The following is a 19,731-nucleotide window of genomic DNA, read 5'->3' as shown; positions in this document are numbered from 1 at the left end:
CGGTTAACCGTTTGAAATTGTTTCACCATAAGCGTAAAAATACGTCTGGCCAGACTGGCTGCCGAATCCCCTATAACGTGGCCCCTAAAGTTACTGTTAGCGTTAATACACATTGTGTACGGCACTCGTACTAGGGGCACCAAGCTCTTTCACTTGATACAAATTTCAGCTCTGCGGCTATTGTAGTTCAGACAATCTTAGAACTATCATACACACATTGGAAGCTAATAAAAAAGTGTTAAAAATAAAGTCGACTTTACCTTTAAGTTAATATATATTCTAACTCAAGACTATGATTATGCTCCAATGGATATCACCCGACTGCGAAGGTTGAAGTAATATAACTGTGATTATTTTAATTATAGAAAATTTAAGTATGTACATATGTATATTTATAAATTTAATTAACATTTTTATTATAGATTTTAGAAAAATCTTTTCACTTTAGAGCGAAGACTAGAGAAAAAAAATAACTTAAATTTGCTATTTATAAAATGGTATTTCTACACGGCCGCCTTTGGTATTGACAGTTTCCCAACAAGTGCATGTAAATGTTGCACGATCCATGTGGTCGATGTACAACTTGCCGTCTAAATGGTCCATCTCATGTTGCGCAATCCTTGCATTCCAACCACTTAATTGCATTTCTTTTTCTACTCCTTCTAGGGTTTTCCCCTTTATTAAAATGGAATCATAGCGTTCCACTTCGGCGGAAAAACCGCGAACACTCATACAACCTTCATGGTGTTTGTGCTTTTCATAGTTAGTTACGCTCAAAACGGGATTTATTAAAACCTGTAAATTAATAAATTATTTAAACATTTCTTGAATTGAATGAAATACAATTTTACTGTTAATGGAAGCGTACACATCTTTCTTGCTTCGTAAATAGATTTTGAAAAGTGATCTTTGAGCCCTTCGCGAAACTCCATTATAATGATACGCAACGATATTCCGATCTGAGGTGCTGCAACGCCAACGCAATCGAACTTTCGTAACACCTTGACCATCTTTTCGGCAATGAGATTAACTTCTTTACTGTTGATGAGTTCCTCGGGCACTTCTGCTGCCTTTGTGCGCAAGATTGGATCCCCAACTTGAACGAAATGTTCATATGGAGGTTTGTTTACAAGATTCGGCGTGAAAACCTCCTGATACATTTTACGAAATGATTTCGCTCTACTACTACTTGTGCACACAAACCATCCCGCCTGGTTGGATGTTTTCAACGCGAACGCCGGTAAACGTTGAAATTGCATCATAAACAACCCACGATGTAGAGAATACAAAAGGTCGCACCTTCCGAAAACAGCTACCTTATTTTTTGGCGAACTCGACAATTGACTCAATTAGAATACCTTTGTTTTCAAGTTACTTGGTTGTGAATATTCAGTGCAAGCCTTTGTGAATATTACGACTTTAAAATTTTTGACTTTTAAATTAAAAAAATAATAAGAATGATAACAAAACCTCCAAAAGCAGTTTTTTCTGCTTTCCTATCGATGGCGCTGCGGTAAGTAGGTAGCGCTCTGCCGGCATGATAAGCGAACCGACTTACATATAATAAAAACACATGAATTAATTCAAGCTCAGTATATTATTTATTTATTCTTAAATCGCCCTAAAACTTTCTGTAGCCGTAAAATTCCACGGTAGTTATTCTAATAATACTTCTCTCTCTCTCTTCCAATTTCAACTCATGTCAGCGATACTGCAGACAGCCTTTTGCTATTGCTTATGGGTTTTTGCTTCTTAACATTGAAGCTTAAACTTATTTATTAACCTTTTATAAGCTAAATTTAAACTTTCTATCACAGTGTATTTAATTTATAGAGATCCGAAAATTGCCATAAATACAATTTTGTTAGAAATTTCTCTTTCCGATTCGTATAATATAAAATGTAAGTTCTCTGATGTAAGTTTGTGAGAACTCCTATGAGAATCACCAACATGACAATGCATGACAGCTATACCATATACACACACACACTCTAGAAAACGGCGTAAAGTTAAATATTTCGTTCTTTATGAACAAAATTAGCATGACTTTGCTAAATCGAATTTAGAATTTATCAAACCGATATTTAATTCTGACGTATTATAGGGCTTCGGGCAATGGCGGTGACTCGTTGTTTTTACTCTTCTTGAGTTTCAGATAAAAAAATCTGTGATTAACTGTTTCTCATACACTCTCACTGAAGAGCATTGGCAGGTAGTTATGTACATACGTATGTATGTTGAACTGCATTGAAATTACATATTCTTTAACGTTTACCCTACAAGACAGCTGATTATCAAATAAGTGCTTATATCTATTATCATCAGCATTGATTACACGTGCTTAGGAAACTACTCATTTTTATTTCTAACCTTGACGACTACTGTAGCAAAGGAAATTATAGGTCTGACTATAGCCGGTTGGATCCATCGCAGTAATTTCCTACAGTAGATTTAAACGTTATAGATACTTGAATAATCTTGTATGTATGTGCTGCAACTAAATACATACTTTTTTCACTATTCATTGATATTTCATCATGGAAAGACTTACGGCGCAAAAACTTTTACAAATCATACAATTGTATTACGAAAATCGACGCTCAGTGAAAAGTGTTCATTGCGCGCTCAGGCCAACTGGTGTTATGGATGTTCAGCGATTAGGCCCAATGGCTTAATGGCTACGTTAATAAACAAAAATGCCGAATTTGGGCTGAAGCGCAGCCCGAAGTTATTCAAGAACAGTCATTACATCCATTGAAAATAACCGTTTGGTGTGACCTATAGGCTGGAGGAATCATCGGCTCATGTCGGCTGTTAGATGTCGAAAATTGAAGCCCGTGATTTCCGCAACATTTGGTTCCAACAAGACGACGCTATTTGTCATACAGCCCGTGAAACAATCGACTTATCGGTGAGCCATTTATCTCTCGTCTCGCACCAGTGGACCTCCCACCAAAATCGTGTAAGATCACACCTTTGGACTTTTATTATGCTTTGTGGATAAACCAGCTTCGATTGAGGCATTGGCATAAGGTAGTAGCCCGGTGTCACGGGTTCAAAAAATCGAATAATTTTTTACATTTTTCGGAAGAAAAACATCTTAAAAATATACTATAAAAATTTCAGACAGAAATTTTAATTATTTTTAAAGTTATACTAAAATAAGAGAGCCGTAGTGTGTATGAAAGCGTGTGACACGCCAGCAGCAGCTGTTGTCGAAACTTTAAACGCGTTTTTCTCAAAACCATGTTTTCGAAATTTCGGGGAATCACTGACTCAAAACTATTCAACCGATTTGGCTGAAAATTTAACCCGTTATTCTAGATACACATATCTAGATCCCGGACCTTTAAAACATTTAACTTTTTAATAATAAACTATTTAATTTAAACAATTTATAAAAAAAAAAATAGATTTTGAGAACTTTTTTCACAAGTACGCCATTTTTTATTTTTTTTATGTATATTTTAGATTCGGGACCTAAAAGAAAGTCTACAGAATAATAATCTCTTTGAATTTTTTATTTCAGATGACTTTGGAAGGCTGCGGGTTTCCCCGAACGAACTCATCTTTTTTTTAAGGACTCCACTTTGACGTAAAAATTTTTAAACAAATTAATATAAAATTAACTTAAAAAAATTTTTTTTATATTCTTCAAAACACCAATAAAAACATGTAAAAACTTTAAAATGATCGCATTTTATTTTCTTTTTAAAAAAGATTCATGAAAAAAGTCGAAATTTCGGTCGTTACACCGCACTACTAGCATAACTTCACGTAAGTTATTCACGAGATACCTACCGAAGTCCTCCAGTGAGTCGTCCAAAATTGGTATATACGGATGGCCGAATTACGGCGCAGTTGCGGCCAACATTTGAAAGGGATTATCTTTAAAAAATAAATTTAATGAATGGTTCTACACAAAAATAATAATAAATGCCCAATCAATTTGAATTTTCGTGGTTTTATTTTAATTTAAAATCTGATACCTCTAAGTTGATCACCCTTTAAGTCTTCTGTAATATTCTAACACAATTATTACTAACCCTGGTATTCCTAATACAAATTTTCTAGGAAGAACTACCATCCGAACAGTAGGTAATGCTAGTTTTTCTTTGCGATATAAGAAGTTAAAGAAGAGATTTTTAACTACAAGGGAAGTATATGTATGTACATATATCCACTCGGGTAGTCAGGCAGCTCTGGAATAAATCAAGTAAATAATTAAAATAAAAGACAAACCACTGGCACCACGGCCTTAGAAATATAGAAGATATAGATATACATAGATACTGAGTCTTAAGAGATAGGATATGAGACACGCGAGAGGGTACTGGGCATATATACATACCTATATTTACAGGCCATTGGCTAATTGGCAGGCATGTAAATAGACTGGGTGTACCACATAGTAACTTTTGTCGAAGCTGTCAAGATATTGACGAAGAGGTAATCGTGGAACACCTCCTGTGTACATGCATTGCTCTATACAGAAAAATGCTTTCCACGCTCGGATTCGTAATGTAAGTATGAGTTGTGAAATTTGTATACAGTACAAAAAACTTCTATGGAAAATTACAGGAATTTGACTTAACTTTGAAGAATTATCAAGTATCTCATATGCCAAGTGACGCCAACATATTTACATTAGAACTGACATCTATTTTTCAGACGACTTAATTTATTTAAGTTATAAAAGAGTAGATATGACATCATGACTTATTTGATTGTGGATAGGTTCGTTTGTTTAAGTTTTGTCTTCAGTAGCAACAAAATGTACTAATAATCTATGTATGTACATATATGCACATCTAAATTTCAGAGACCAAATTGTCTCTTTGAGACAAGCTGCAATAACAATAAAAGCAGAGAGAAAATCCCGTAAATGAACACGCTGTGAGTGTTGGGTTTGAAATGGATTTGGAATATCATATTTGTATGGGATTTGACAAGTGTTTGCGCTTAAACATTCTAGCGGCGGCAAACCCAAAAGTAAGATGCAGTGGAAATATTATATGAGTTTGGGGAAAAAGAAATCCATTATTTTTGTGTATAATTTTTGCGCAAATCACTTAAAACTATTTTATGGCCGATTTTTGACTCCTGGGCGAAGCTACGTCTACTAGTATGCAACTTCAATTATTTCTGTGATTTTATCGACATTTTCTTTAACATCAAAAATGCCTGAACGGAATCGACGAAAACAAAATTGCTCGCATGTAATTAGCTATTACAGCAACGGCACCATAAACATCATTCAGCGGCCTGGCTTGCATTTTCGCCTTTATCTTTAGCAAAAAAAATTTTGTAGTATGAAATGTCACCTTGACCAACGAACAAAAACTTTAAATTGTTTGATCGACACTTTACGAGATATCGATCACTACAGCCAGCTACCGAGAAAATCATGGATTCATTTTCCTTTTTTTATATTAGGCAAACTCCTTCTTAGTGATTACCTTATCAATTAATTCATGAAGACTATTTCACAAGATTTTGCTAATGAAGGCATTTGATTACACAAAGGTCGTTGTGGACGTACATTTGGTATATATAAAAATGGTATATGGAGTATGTATATACAAGGGTATATGGTGTACATATGTATACATACGTTTTTATGTACGTAACTACATAAGCAGATAACTTATCAGGAACTGCTATGTTTTAAGAAAATATAATATCTTTATGGCCGAGATGAATGATAAAACGTGCAATCTTGGAAATGAATCTTTCAGTACCTTCTTTCTTCTAAGTCATTTACATATACATACGATTTTGTACAAATAGTCAACTTAAATGCATTTCATTCAAAAAATTTAAGTCAATCCCATCCTGTCAGTTAAAGCGAATGGTTTAGCATCGAGGAGTAGTGATTCGAATTAATTGTAGAAATTTAAATTCGCAGATGTGCAGTTGTTTGTGCAGTTATTCATCGTTTATTAATTATGTATAGAATTTACGAGCGAATTGGTTTTCATTAAGTTTAATTCGCGCCAATTAAAGTGACTGAAGTGCGTTTCATGTTTACAACGAATTTCCCATAAGAAAGAAGCTCTTGTTTGCAAAATGGAAACCGTTCAAAAAAGTGATGACAGAAAAGGTAGCAACAAGTCATAAGATTCTAGTATAAAAATATTAAATATTTAAAAAAAAATATATATAAAATGGATGTATACATAAGGTATACGTATGAATGTGCTAAATCGAAAGTAATGGAAAAATTCTGGAAACATGTGTCCTTATGTGATCGTGAAATCCCTACGCGGTAGTACCAACAGTACATATTCGTTTAAACGCACTTGATTTATTTCAGAGTATAATAAATTAGAAAAAAAAATCTTACATTTGGTGACTTTCAACGCATGAATTTCATGAATTAGTTAATAGCTCTTATTTACGATAAAATACATATTGTTGTTGTTATTGTTGTAATAGTGAGCGCACTATTCATCACATGTGTCAAGCAAATTAGTTTTTAAAATCCAAAAAATTTTAAACTTTTTTTTTGCGTTTAGAGAATAATTTGGTAAATCCTGTCTCTATAAACGTAAAAGATCTTTCAAAAGTGACGCCTAGATTTCAGCAGTGAACAAGTCCTAGACACTATAAAAATCGTTAAGCACGGTAGTGATTCCTTTAAATTGTTCCTCTTGTGTCTTTCAAAAGTGACGCCTAGAGTCAGTGGTGAATAATTCCTAGACTAGGTACCTTTTTTTATGTCACTTTTGACATTCGCCAATTAGACAGTTGTACAATTTTATACGGTAGAACAACGCGTTAAAATTATTGAAACTGCTTACGAAAATGGTCGATCTTTAAGAACAACATATCGTAAAATTTGTAATTTTTACTGACTAGAAATAATCGGGCGAATGAGTCGAAAATTCAAAGGTTGGTGAACAAATTTCAATTTCACTAGTTCTGTCGAGTATAGAAAAAGGATCAGTCGAGCAGACCAAAAGCTGGACGTTCTGTTAAGAATGCAGCTGCTGTAGCGCAAAGTGTTGCTGAAAAAACTTGAACATCGATATCTCGTCGTTCTCAACAATTAGGCAGTCATGAGTCGAATGTTTGGTAGAATGTTTTATCCTGGACATTTAGATGATGTCATTTTTCATATATAATCGTCAAAAGCCGTATTTTGAATAAAAATAGTGAAGTCTGAAAGAATCTAAATTTATACATTTTATTTTAATTTTAATTTAATTTATTTTAAAACAACTTCTAGCCGCATTTTTTGAAGAACCCTTTGGGGAAAAGTCCAGCACAAGGTTAGCAAAAATTGTCGAACAGACGAATTTAGGCGGGGCAACCGAAATTGAACTCAACCATGACACCATGTGGCTGAGACACAAAGAAAATGAATAAATCAAGATATTCGTGGCAAAAAACTATGTGCCTAAAATTTTGCGACCGATTTCTTACATTAAATGGAAGAAGCCATTTTACAAGCACTCGCTTGAACTACACCACGGCGTCTAAAAAGCACTGCTAGGGAACCGAATGGAACAAAATAGTCTGCGAACAATTTTAATTTAGACTATCCTGATTCAATGAGTTGCCATTAGCATGATCTTCGAAGTTCGGTGGTGAAAGCGTTATGGCGTGAGCAGCGTTTTCTGTAACTGGAGAGGCTCAAATTAGTTTTGTTCTCTTAAAAACACCACTTTTATGGATGAAAAAGAAGATGATGACTGCATCTCCCAGCAGAAACCATGTGAGTAGTACATCGTTGGAGTGGTTTCTGCAATGGAGCTCCATGGTTCGCAGGGTTTATGATCGAAAGCTCAGAAATCGCACTTTTGCACGGTTATGGAGCTCAAATTTAAAAACAAGGAAGTTTGGGCGCAAATTGGTTCGCTTCAAATTCTTCAAAACTTAGTAAATTCGATACCAAAAATAATATTTGAACTAATTTCAAAAAAATTAAAAGCCAATTAGCTAATAAATATAATATTTGTAATACTTTTTCAACATTAAACAAAAAATAGAATTGATTTTTAGTAATAGAAAAATCTAACGAAATGGAAATCGAGTAGGTATGGTAGTAGGAATGGTAGGTGAAATTGTTGAAGTACCAGGTTGGCACTAAAGCGCCGTTGTGATACCATTTTGAGACCTCCAACGAGCATATATCTGCAGCCAACCAGAGCCGTTGATGAATGGAGAAGATTGATAAGATTTAGGTTAGAGCACTGCCCCAGGCTTACGAACAAAGGTGCAGCCAGTGACATTAATCGTCTAGCTGCCAAAGCCGGACATTTACAAAGAAAGTGGCCAATAGTTTCCTTCTCTGAAAGGAAACCAACAGCTTCTGCAATTGTGTTTACCTAAATGGTAAATCTCCTGGCATCCATCGGCACACAGATCGTCTAATGACCGGCAAACACAGCTAGGTTTGAGCAGCTAACTCACTTAGACTTTGTAGGTCCGTTGTCACTATGTAAGACGGGAAACTCACTGTTTACTTTTCATAAAATCAGTTAGACTCTTTTATGAAGCGGAGGATGGGTTTTATCCCTACACCGGATAATTCCGTGAGAGAGTCAAAATGGTATTTTCCTAACAACATTGGTACAAGGTTTGATTGAAAAGTAATGAGCCTTATTTTTTTAAGCAGTTTTATTAAACCTTTTGGGTTATACAACTAATATTCTTCAAAATAGGACCCTTGAGCGTCAATACACCACTGGTAGCGGTCCTTCCACTGCAGGAAACATTTTTTAAACTCAGTTTCAGTTTCGGTTTTTCAGCCGAAGGAGCACTTCTTTGTAAAATGCCGCGTTTACAGTGCTTCCTGGAGGTACAAACTGTTTAGTTTTACGCAAAATTTGATCGAGTAACGTTGCTCGAACGATCGCTGCATTTTCACCACTGCAAAATCCTAACACACTTTTAAAACAGCTTTTACGCGCGGAGTGATGTTGTCTGCAGCGCTGTTGCCAACAAACTGGGACCGGTTTCCAGTGGAAGGGGAATGTCCAACGATCATTTTCCCCCACCGGCCGATTCGGTTGATCGCTTGGCAGACGCTCCGCGCGGGAAGGCTCATTACTTTTCAATCAAACCCTGTATACTGCTAGCTATATACATATACATGTATATATATATATATATATATAATTGGTGCGTACACCCTTTTTGGGTGTTTGGCCGAGCTCCTCCTCCTTTTTGTGGCTCGCGTCTTGATGTTGTTCCACAAATGGGGGGACCTACAGTTTCAAGCCGACTCAGAACGGCAGATATTTTTTTTTATGAAGAGCTTTTTCATGGCAGAAATACACTCGGAGGTTTGCCATTGTCTGCCGAGGGGCGACCGCTATTTTTGGTCTTGCACCGAGATTCAAACCTACGTTCTCTCTGAATTCCGAATGGTAGTCACGAACCAAGCCATTCGGCTACGACGGCCGCCTACCCCTAGCTAAGGCTGGACAATTAAAGACGAAGTGGTTTACTATTTCTTCCTCTTTCTCGTCTCTACAACTTCTAAAGCTACGAGTTTGGAAATTCAATGGCGACGAGCCCCCGGAACTGCGTCGTACGTCGATCATATTTGACAATTGCGAACTGCAGTATAAAAAAACAGCTGCAGTATAAAAACATACAAGCAATGCTCGTGAAGGTCAAATTTATTATTTTTGAATTAGTAGAAAGGTTATGCAAAAACAAAGTTGGATGATTAATTTTGCGCCATCATAAATTGTTACGAATAGGATTGAGTAAACTTTATTACAAACACATTTCGTTAAAATGGTTCTATACTTTGTTTTAATACAGGGTGCGTACGGCATTTGAGGACAAAATTATGTGTTTTATGAAAAAATTTTAATAGAAGTTTGGCGGAATGCAAATTAAATGATTTCTTGTGAAATCTTCTACTTTAATTTACAACCGGTTAATGGATTTTCAAGATAATTAACGAACTCAGTTTTTTTAAGAGATAACAATTTATTTACAAATTAGTAGAAAGGTAAGAAAGCAAAAATAAAAGAATGCGAATTTTTTAAGAGGTTACAAACCCCGGCTTTTAGCTGCATTGAAATAAAGAGCATACGTTTTGGCCCGCAATGATATTCTTAATAGGCCATCATTTAGTCTAAGCATTAAAATTTCAAGCCGACGAATGGGATTAGTAGTGCATGCACTTATGTTTGATATTTTACACTCCTTTACAAATATTGCTTTTGTATGCACTTTAATTAAGTATCTTTAATCTGTATCTTTCATATCTAACCTTTAGAAGATGAGCCGGTCGACTTCGAGAAGGCTATGGACACAGCAGGTTTCGGGATATTTAATTATGTTTTGCTTCTCGTTGGAGTATTTGCGGCGCTCGCTTCTGTCTTTGAAACTTCTACAATGTCCTACATTCTTCCGGTTGCCGAGTGTGATCTTGAGATGACTCTAAGAGATAAAGGCTTGCTGAATGCAGCAACCTATGCTGGAATGATCACGTCAGCAATCATTTGGGGCTATCTGGCAGATACATTGGGGAGGAGAAAAGTTTTAATTTTCGGTTACTTAGCTGATACTATTTGCGTGTTTAGTAGCTCATTGACACAAAACTTTCAAATGCTCGTTGCCTTCAAGTTTTTAGGTGGCTTTATGTAAGTTTGGTATACGAAAAACTATTTTGTGTAGTCAGTTTCGCAATTGTTGTGATATTTCTCATTGCAGCGTTAATGGACCCGGCGCTGTACTTTTTACGTATTTAACCGAGTTGCACCCTGCCAAGCAACGACCACGAGTGCTCATGATTTTGGGTATGATCAATTCATTGGCAACGCTAGCTTTACCATTAATAGCATGGGCCATATTTCCAAGAGCTTGGAATTTTTTATTGTTCGATAGTCTGCAAGGTATTTTGATATACAAAATATTTTTATAAAACATTTCATAAAATAATGTATCAACTTATTTTCACCACAAAACATTTTAGTGTACTCTTGGCAAATATTCTTGGCCGTGTGCGGGATACCAAGTTTGATTGGTGGACTTAGTTTCATTTTCTTACCAGAGAGCCCCAAGTTTCTTATGTCTCAAGGGAGAAATGCTGAAGCTCTACATTCATTTCAAAAGATTTATGCCCTTAATCAGAGAGTTCCTATGCATACCTATCCTGTGCGTAAAATCTTAATTCACCTTTCAAGTATCCGTTTACATATTTAGGGTATTTCTCTTTGTTCAGATCAAGCAGCTGGTTGAGGAAGTACCGAATCGTGGTTCCAATGTTAATGAGCATGTATTTACAGTGGAGAATAAACCGGTTAAGCCGAAATTTAAGCGTGAAGCAAGAACATTTACACAAGCTGTCCGTGATGGTATGATTCAGATCAAGCCCATGTTCAAGAAACCTTTATTGGGGCATTCGCTTCACGCGTACGCATTGCAGTTTTTAATTTTGCTCGGGTATGTAGCATGAATTTTATTTGTAGTTGTGCTCATCAATGAAAACATTTAATTACAGCTTAAATACCATTCGACTTTGGCTACCGCAATTATTCGCATCAATTGGAGAATACGAAGCTCTGGAGACCTCTAAAACAGAATCAGCGAATCTTTGTACAATTCTAGAGTATAGTGTAAATAAAACAGCTGTGGTAACCGATTTCGCGGAGAAATGCAGTGAAGTAAGTAATTTTTCTTGCTCAGACAAAGAGTAATTAGTCTACCATTTGTACTTTTTTTCTGTGTTCCAAGACCGTTATTTCGAAAACTACAGAAACTGGCACAAAAAAAAATTATGTGGATTTTCGGACACAGCGGCTGTTTGTTAGATGGGTTCTTGTTTTTTTTTTTTTTTGGCTATGAATTAGTGTAATTATGTAAGCGAAAATGTAAAAAAGCTAGAATTTCTGGGAGTAACATGCTCACCGAGCTACCCCGCCGTGGACGAATGGGCGGGTGCGTGACTATCGATAGAAAATTTGTTCCTAATAGCATCGCCCGTCGCAAATCTTCGAGCTTATTTCTGTCATTGAAAAAAACTCCTCCTAAAAACCCATCTGCTGTTCGGAGGCGGCATTAAACTGTAGGTTCCTTCCATTCATGGATTTTGTTGAAAACTTTCATATTCATATAAAACAATAGCCAATATCCCCGCCATTGTCTTTTTAAAAAAATGTGTGCAACAGTTCTTTGATCTCGCAAAAGACGAAATATCAAAAAAAGTGCATTGTAGCTTATTTGATTAGCTACGACAATAGGGAGGTGAGAACTTCAAGCCGATTTCATATGTTAGCTCCGCTTTGATATTTACTGCAAAAGTTATTTATAACGCTCTTATAAAAGCAGCGAGTTTATTGCCAGAAAACGGTAATAACTAATCTCTCGGTTTTTAAGACTTTATCCAGCTGGGAAAAAGGAAACAAAAGGATTGGCTAAACTACATTAACTACCACTACTCTGTAATCAATCGTGAAGGTGATCCCTCACAATATTCAACTGAACTCTGAACTTGAACAGATGAGTAGCGGTAACTGGAGAACACATGAATAATTTCGCTGGCAGTGCTCCAGTTCCAAGTTCTTTACTACTACTCCAACTACAAAGAGCACTTACAATTTTTTTTTTTTGACTACTGCTCTGAGCTACTAATAAAATGTAAATTGGAGCGAGGCAAAACAGTTGATCCCACGTTTTGTGCTATCTGCTCCACTACTCATCTGTTTGAGTTCAGAGCAGTATCGAGAGCTGAGCAATGTTTTCGTTGTTATTGCTGCTATTTAGTGCAAACCTTGGCTGACAGCCTTAGTAGTTATAGTTATTATGTAGAATAACATTTTTCTATCATTTTTACTAATTATACATAAAAATTTTATTTACAGCGTCCGGAAATTTCTGTGGATCTATACATAAATAATATAATAGTTTCAATAACCGGTTTGGTCGGATATTGTTTTGCCGGAATGATTGTGAAAGTATTGGGAGCAAAACGGCTACTAAGTATGTTTGCTAAAACGATTTGATAATAAAACATTTGTGAGCAGATTCTACTATATTTCAGCGTTTGGACTTCTAATATCTGGTTGCCTTGGCATCGGACTTTATTGGTCTGTGAGTGGTCTTTCTACGCTAATTATGTCATCAGCGTTTGTGACGATTTGCAGTGTATCGACATCGTCCCTTATGGGCATTGTAATTGCCCTATTTCCAACTTCTCTGCGGTAAGTGTAGAAAAAGCAAGTTCCTTTATGTACGTAAGTAATAACTGTAAATACTTATAATATTGTGTATAATGAAAGCTTTTTGCATTTGCATTAGGAACTTGCTTCAAGTTAAAAGCTGTAAGGGATTCAATAATTCACTTAAAACCCAAATACGACTATAAAGGTAGGTAGGTAGGTGAAATGCTTGAAGTGCCAGTCTGGCACTCCTCAAGTAGCACTGAAGCGCCGTTTTGATACCATTATGAGACCTTTAATAGGCAAATATCACTGCCCCAGGCTGTCGAAGAAAGGAGCACCCAGTGCCCTTAGTCGTCTAGCTGCCAAACTCGGACACTTACAGAGAAAGTGCTCAACAGTCTCCTTCTCTGAAAGGGCCCCACAGCCTTTGCAATGGGGGTTTAATGGTAACCTTAGCTTCTCCGCGTGTGTGCCGATCATCCAGTGGCCGGTAAACACAGCTACGAGTTTGGATATTGAATGCCGAGGAGTTCAAAGGACTTTCTGAGTCCTTCGCATAACGTATTGGGGCCAAAGGGTTTTCGAAATAGCACATGAAGAAATGGAGCTCCATCTTTTCTCCGCTTTCCTTAGAAATAATTTGTGCAGTTCCCCTTTAAAACCTGTTAGGGGGATGCCGATAACTGGGTAGGAGGTCTCTGAGGCCAATTCAGTCCCCTTCCTGGCAAGCTCATCAGCAATTTCATTTCCCTCTATGTTCCTGGAACCCAGATGAGAGAAATGTTACCTGCATGTCTGCGGGATCGCAAAGACTTCTGCTTAAAAAACACTAGCAGTATTCGGCAGTTTAAAAGAGATATTATATATAAATTGGCTGATTTAGAGAAAACCATCATGGAACCGTCAGTAAAGACAGAGGTGCAAGCTTCGGTGCAGATTTTCCCCTCGACCCAATCCTGCCTATTTGGAAAGATTGCCCTCAAACTCTAGTTTGCGGATAGAGAAATCTGTTCGGAGTTCGGAGAAATACGGTGTTAACTGCCCGAAAATGCTACCATGTCCCTTGAGTGATTGCCTCCAGAGGCCAATCTCCTTTAACCTGATTGCACTTTGAGCTGCGATGAAAATAACGTAAAAGTCAATGGAAAGTAAGTGCAAAACGATATTCAGCGGCTATAAAAGGCGTGGTGCAAAATTTAAGCGGCTAATTTACTTATTTTTGTCACAGAGAATCGTTACTTTTTTTTCGTTTTCTTCATTAGCGCGATAACCGTTTAGACGATTATGGCCCAGCTTGACACAGAGCGATAGCCGTTTCTTCTCCGTGCTAATCGGTTCCGCTTGGGCACATCAAATGAAGTCATGCATTTCTCCATCTGATCTTTCTTCTTTCCTCTTCCTCTGATACCTCTAAAAGTTACGGTACCTGATACTTTCAGAGCGGGAAAAGACAAAACTAACGGATAATATCAATACTATCGTCAAACGCCAGCAATTGTACGGTCTTATAAAATATGTTGCTTGAGTGATTTAGCTCTGTGGCAATCTGAACAATCTGTTCCAGTATCTGTTTAAAGCAATAATACAACAGGAAATCCCCCCGTTTAAAACTACGTTTTTTTCAAATGACTCAGTGATGTCCTTTCTGAAGGAGCGGCTGGTAGTGCTCAACGTCATTTTGGTCAGCCGTATTAATTTTGCGGGGATACCACATTCAAGAATTGCGGGATATAGGCAACCTATTTTTGTGCTGTTGAAAGAGGCTTTAAAATCGACAAAAAAAAAAAGGTGCATGAAGCTTCTCTTTTCACGGACTTTCCAGGACTTGCTGTGTTACGAATATCTGGTCGATGACTGTTTTTGCAGACCTGAATTCACACTAATAAGACCAAATTGATGGTGAGCTTCAGCCACAATACATTTGATAAGACTTGTGGAGATCTACTTAGACAGAAACTTGGACTTGATTCTTTATTCTAACAGATATTTGAGGATTATTATTGACGGGTTATTGAAAGCACAAATTTCGATTTTTTTAGTCATTATATATATATATGAAACCAAAATTAATAAAAAAACATTTTTCTAATAGCGGTCGCCCCTCGGCAGGCAATGGCAAACCTCCGAGTGTATTTCTGCCATGAAAAAGCTCCTCATAAAAATATCTGCCGTTCGGAGTCGGCTTGAAACTGTAGGTCCCTCCATTTGTAGAACAACATCAAGACGCACACCACAAATAGGAGGAGGAGCTCGGCCAAACATCCAAAAAGGGTGTACACGCCAATTATACATATAATATATATATATAGAAAAATGTTTTTATTTATTAATTTTGGTTTCACCGAGATTCGTCATTATAAGAAATATATTTTATTACAGCTGGATATTTATCAATAACCATTTATCATTAATTCCTTTAGATCGCTAGTAGTAGCAACAGCCATGATGTTTGGACGTTTAGGAGCTTTGTCTGGAAATTTGGTCTTCCCTATTTTCATGGAAATGGGTTGCATACAACCGTTCTTGATGGTTGGTCTAGTATTGCTTGGTAAGTAAGACATTCTTAAACACATTCAACAGAGGTTGGGGTTATCCAAGTTGCAGTAGGGAGTCAGCTTAGAATATCTGCCACCACAAATAATTCGAGTAAAATTCGTTCAATAAATGCGACGTACGACATACCACTTTGATCAAAAAGTTCTCGGACCCGTTTGTCCCGTTCAAACAAAAAACAAATCACAGGGAGCCATATCAGGTGAATTCGATGGCCGCTGGATGGTATTCGCGTAGTTGTTGATCAAAAACTCACGTATAATGATACGACGGTGCGTTTTCATGGTGCAAAATTCAAGAGTTATTTACTCACAAATCCACTCTTTTTTGGTGAATTGCTTCACGTAATCGGCTTATACCGCTCAAATATATAATAGTCTTTATTAACTGTCTGACCTTCTGGCGAAAATTCGTGGTGTACAATAGCGTTACAATCCATAAAAAACCTGAGCATCGTTTCCTTTTTTGACTGAAAACGACGTGGTTTTTTTGATCTTGGTTCATTCGAAGCTCTCTACTCACTAGCCTGATGTTCGGATTGCGTGTCGTACTCATAAAGCCACGTTTCGTCTCCAGTAATGATGCGTTTGATGAATGTTGGGTCATATTCAGCCTTGGAAATCATGTCTTTGGTGATATCAACGCGGCCCTTTTTTTTGCAAGAAATTCAGGTGATTTGGCACCAACTTTGCAGCAAACCTAAATCATTAACTAAAATGTCCTCAACGGATCCATAAACACTGTTCAAGTCCTCTGCCAGCTCTCTGATGGTTATTGATTGATTTTCGATTATTAAACCACTTTTCATTCACTTTTTTGATGTTTCCAGCAGTTTTCGATGCTGCCTGCCACTAGGTTTGTCGTCCTCAATGAACTCAGGATCTCTTCTGAATCGTTCATGGCTGTTTTCTTTAGAGTATCATTACTGAAACAGTTTTCCAACATTTATAAGGTTTTCGCAACATTCAATCCATTTTGAATACAAAATTAAATACAAGCTCGTTGTGGCAAATTCTAACCCATTTTTAAAACTGGACGTGCAGAGGTAGATTTGCTTAAGGCGGCGTAACTTTAGCAAATGCCAAGCAAAGGCTGTACAATTTGAGTAAGAATATTAATCTCAGATGTGGAAACGTAACCAGAAAAAAAGCAAAAGTCAAATCAGTCGACTTAGAGCATCACCTGGCGGTTATTCCGGAACTTTTTGATCAAAGTGGCGCACATGACAACGCATAAAACATCATTGCATTGACTAACGAAAAACAACAAAAACAAACGACTGGCAAAAACTGAGATTTTTTCTAAATAAAAAAACTGAAAATTTCTAAGCATAAAAACAAACAAATGAGACATTTGGTGGGAAACAACTAACAGTGGCAATCGTGAAACAGCTTGCTGTTTCTTACAGATTCCCGCTCTGACCGTACAGCCACGGAATTTAAAAAATCCTATAGTTCCTATAATATCCACTTCATTCAACTAGGCAAGACTTTCACTTGAATACACCTTTTTTGATTTGAAAACTTATTAAATTGGCTAGGAAAAACATTGACCTCTCATATATTAGCCCTCAAATTTTTATGCATAATGACATGGACCGAACCAAAAATATAAAAAATGGGCAGATTTTCTTTCGAAAGTTTATGGTAAAGTTCACAAATGTTATCAGTTACTTTTAGTATCCCTTTTAACTTTTCAATATAATAAAATAATATAAACATTTTATTGATATTCCATATACTTTTTTATCACAGCTGCCAGTGCTTTATCTGTCATTTTGCCAAGCGGGACAAAATTTAATCTTACATAAAAAGGAAAGGATTGTGGGAGTTAAGATGTGATCGTTGTTTTTTATGTACTTTTATATACATACGTACGTACATAGTATGTATGTACAGGTGATAATTTAATAACCACTTGGGAAATGTAGCCGTTGAATATAGTTTCTTTTTATCTCGATAGTTTTATTCATATTAATATATATATTTATGTACGCATGTAAATGTGCTCAAGAAATTGTAAAGAGTGTTTGAATATAATTCTATGTGCATGTGGTTTTAAGTACTTAAGTCCGATATGGTTATTTATTTGGTAAGATTAGCAAAGCTTGTGTAATGATTTATAATTTATATTAAAATGTGAATAAATTTGTTTATGTAATATAAATATTATAAAAAAGACTTCATTATTTATTCTAGCTAGGTACTCATTATTTGTTTTGCTTGGCTTTGAAAACGAGGGGCGCTTTGAACGCTGGCATTATAATCAGCTGATTTGTTAAAACGAAAAAGGAAACAGAGATGTTAGCCATATTCAATAATGCATAATACAATTAACGTTCTCTGCATAATACATTTTTGACGCAGAATACTATCTAGAAGCTGTGAAAACATATTACGCATTTTTCTTTTAATAGTAAAAATGTAGAAGATAAGACGAAAGTTTTGGGTGCGTGAATTATACAGTGCACTCGCGATAACTCGAACTAATTAAAACAGGCGCTGTTCGATTTATCGAATTTGTTCGACTTATCAATTGAGTGTGATATGTTAAAAAAACAGTCATCGATATCGATTTTTCGATCGATTGTTGAAAATGGAAGCCAGTAGAAAATTTCTGTAGTATAGTTTCGTTATACGAATTACATTTTGGTCCATTGGCTGGATCAATGGTGTCACATTCGGCGGCATAAACATAGTTAAAATTAAACCATCCTCGGACTTTAATTCGATTTCGTTGGGATGTGATGGGACATTATCAATTAGAAGAAGAGCCTTCTCAGGTAGTCCCCCATCTTTCAAATATTTTCTTACCTAAATATTAAAGTCATTTAACTTGGTTAAAAAAATTGTTTTAATGAATCTGGATTTTACCTGCGGCACGAACGAATTATGAAACCAGTCTTTGAAAATCGCCGAAGTCATCCAGGCTGATTTTGAATTTTTGTACTCCACCGGACAGTTAAAATTTTTGAAAACACGAGGATTTCTTGCTTTGTCAATAACGAGAAGTTTAAGCTTATGGTTGCCGGTAGCGCTAGTGCAAGCCATAAATTGCCTTATCTTTCTTTTTTATAAGACTTATGGTGGACTTGGCTACCCCATATTCCTTCGCTAGTGAAGTAACACTACGTCCACGTTTAATTTTGTTAAGGACTTCAGCCCTCTCTTTTAATGTTAAACACTTCAACCTTTTACGATCCATTACTCACGTGCACTGATACACTACAAATGACAAATTTAAAGCAATTTGGTCAATGCAAGATGTTGTTCCCAGAAAACTAACGGGATATTAACGCCGAAATATTCATATGGACGATACACTAGTATACATATAATTTATATACATATACTATTACATATGTATCTATGTACAAAATGTACATGTTTGAAAAGAATGTGTGTACAAATAAATTTGTTTTTTTGTTCGAGTTATAGCGCTTTTTTATTGTTCGAGTTACAAAGAAGTCAATAGGGGAAAAAATGTGTTCGAGTTAGCACGTCGTTCGACTTAGCGGCTATTCGAGTTACCGCGAGTGCACTGTATTTCTTTTTTTTCCTTGTTCACTTCTCTCGGAGCATAGGGCCTCGATAAGACTTCTTTTGCGTTGGTTTCGTTAATCTATTTGATTTCTGACAGGGTAGGTGATTAGCCTGGCACTCCTAAACTTAGGAGCAACGCCTTCTTACTGCTTGGAGCGCCATCTATGTTTCAGAGTTTTGTGGCAGAAGGATCACACAGATGGTTGAGGACTTCGCTAAATTTGGTGTGTCTGCGCTATTATCGCGATTGCCCGCTTCCTCTTGCTGGTGCCACTGATGCATTGTGTAACTGTGTGTGCTTTATTTTGGTTTTTGCTTGCTTTAGCAGCCACAATGCAAATAATGCGCTGACCATTGTGTGGGAGTAAGGATGAGAAGGATAAGTTTTTTCGGGGTTGAGGAATGAGAATTTTTTTTTCATTTGAAAGAGGGAAAGTAGGTAAATTTGGAAAAGTGCGAGGACCGTGGGATTCGAATCCACAACCTCTGGGATGTCAGGCTAGTGC

General features: G+C 36.5%; 2 protein-coding genes across 6 annotated transcripts; one reads left to right on the top strand and one right to left on the bottom strand.

The window, feature by feature from the left end:
- Positions 1-322: 322 nt before the first annotated feature.
- Positions 323-1,807, bottom strand: LOC128867289 (peptide deformylase, mitochondrial-like). The gene is made up of 2 exons (XM_054108399.1): positions 852-1,807; positions 323-795 (listed from the first exon to the last, which is right to left on the bottom strand). The coding sequence occupies exons 1-2, from the start codon at positions 1,260-1,262 to the stop codon at positions 484-486; spliced, it is 723 nt and encodes a 240-aa protein (XP_053964374.1). The 5' UTR covers positions 1,263-1,807; the 3' UTR covers positions 323-483.
- Positions 1,808-4,415: 2,608 nt separating this feature from the next.
- LOC128867234 (synaptic vesicle glycoprotein 2B-like) lies at positions 4,416-17,849 on the top strand. Of its 5 annotated transcripts, none has more exons than XM_054108352.1 (10): positions 4,416-4,523; positions 10,244-10,610; positions 10,681-10,862; positions 10,943-11,124; positions 11,192-11,412; positions 11,471-11,633; positions 12,831-12,948; positions 13,010-13,169; positions 15,551-15,678; positions 17,438-17,849. In XM_054108352.1, exons 2-10 carry the CDS (start codon positions 10,273-10,275, stop codon positions 17,491-17,493), a joined length of 1,548 nt encoding a protein of 515 aa, XP_053964327.1. In that variant the 5' UTR covers positions 4,416-4,523; positions 10,244-10,272; the 3' UTR covers positions 17,494-17,849. The 5 variants fall into 5 exon arrangements, with proteins under 5 accessions (XP_053964327.1, XP_053964332.1, XP_053964339.1 ...); XM_054108357.1 differs by lacking the exon at positions 4,416-4,523 and adding an exon at positions 4,903-4,992; XM_054108364.1 differs by lacking the exon at positions 4,416-4,523 and adding an exon at positions 5,015-5,571.
- The last annotated feature ends 1,882 nt before the right edge of the window (positions 17,850-19,731 follow it).

Source organism: Anastrepha ludens, chromosome 2 (assembly GCF_028408465.1).
Source record: "Anastrepha ludens isolate Willacy chromosome 2, idAnaLude1.1, whole genome shotgun sequence".
In the NCBI taxonomy this organism is placed as follows: Eukaryota; Metazoa; Arthropoda; class Insecta; order Diptera; family Tephritidae; genus Anastrepha; species Anastrepha ludens.
Note: the sequence above shows the minus strand (reverse complement) of the source record. Positions and strands in the feature narration are given on the sequence as shown.

Excerpts from the sequence above, each read along its gene's own strand:
- LOC128867234 (XM_054108337.1), top strand. The coding sequence starts at position 6,070 with ATGGAAACCGTTCAAAAAAGTGATGACAGAAAAG. Across the intron at positions 10,611-10,680 it reads AAGTTTTTAGGTGGCTTTAT|CGTTAATGGACCCGGCGCTG; the intron begins GTAAGTTTGGTA and ends TTCTCATTGCAG. Across the intron at positions 10,863-10,942 it reads ATTGTTCGATAGTCTGCAAG|TGTACTCTTGGCAAATATTC; the intron begins GTATTTTGATAT and ends AAAACATTTTAG.
- LOC128867289 (XM_054108399.1), bottom strand. The coding sequence starts at position 1,262 with ATGATGCAATTTCAACGTTTACCGGCGTTCGCGTTGAAAACATCCAAC. Across the intron at positions 796-851 it reads TGTGTACGCTTCCATTAACA|GTTTTAATAAATCCCGTTTT; the intron begins GTAAAATTGTAT and ends ATTAATTTACAG.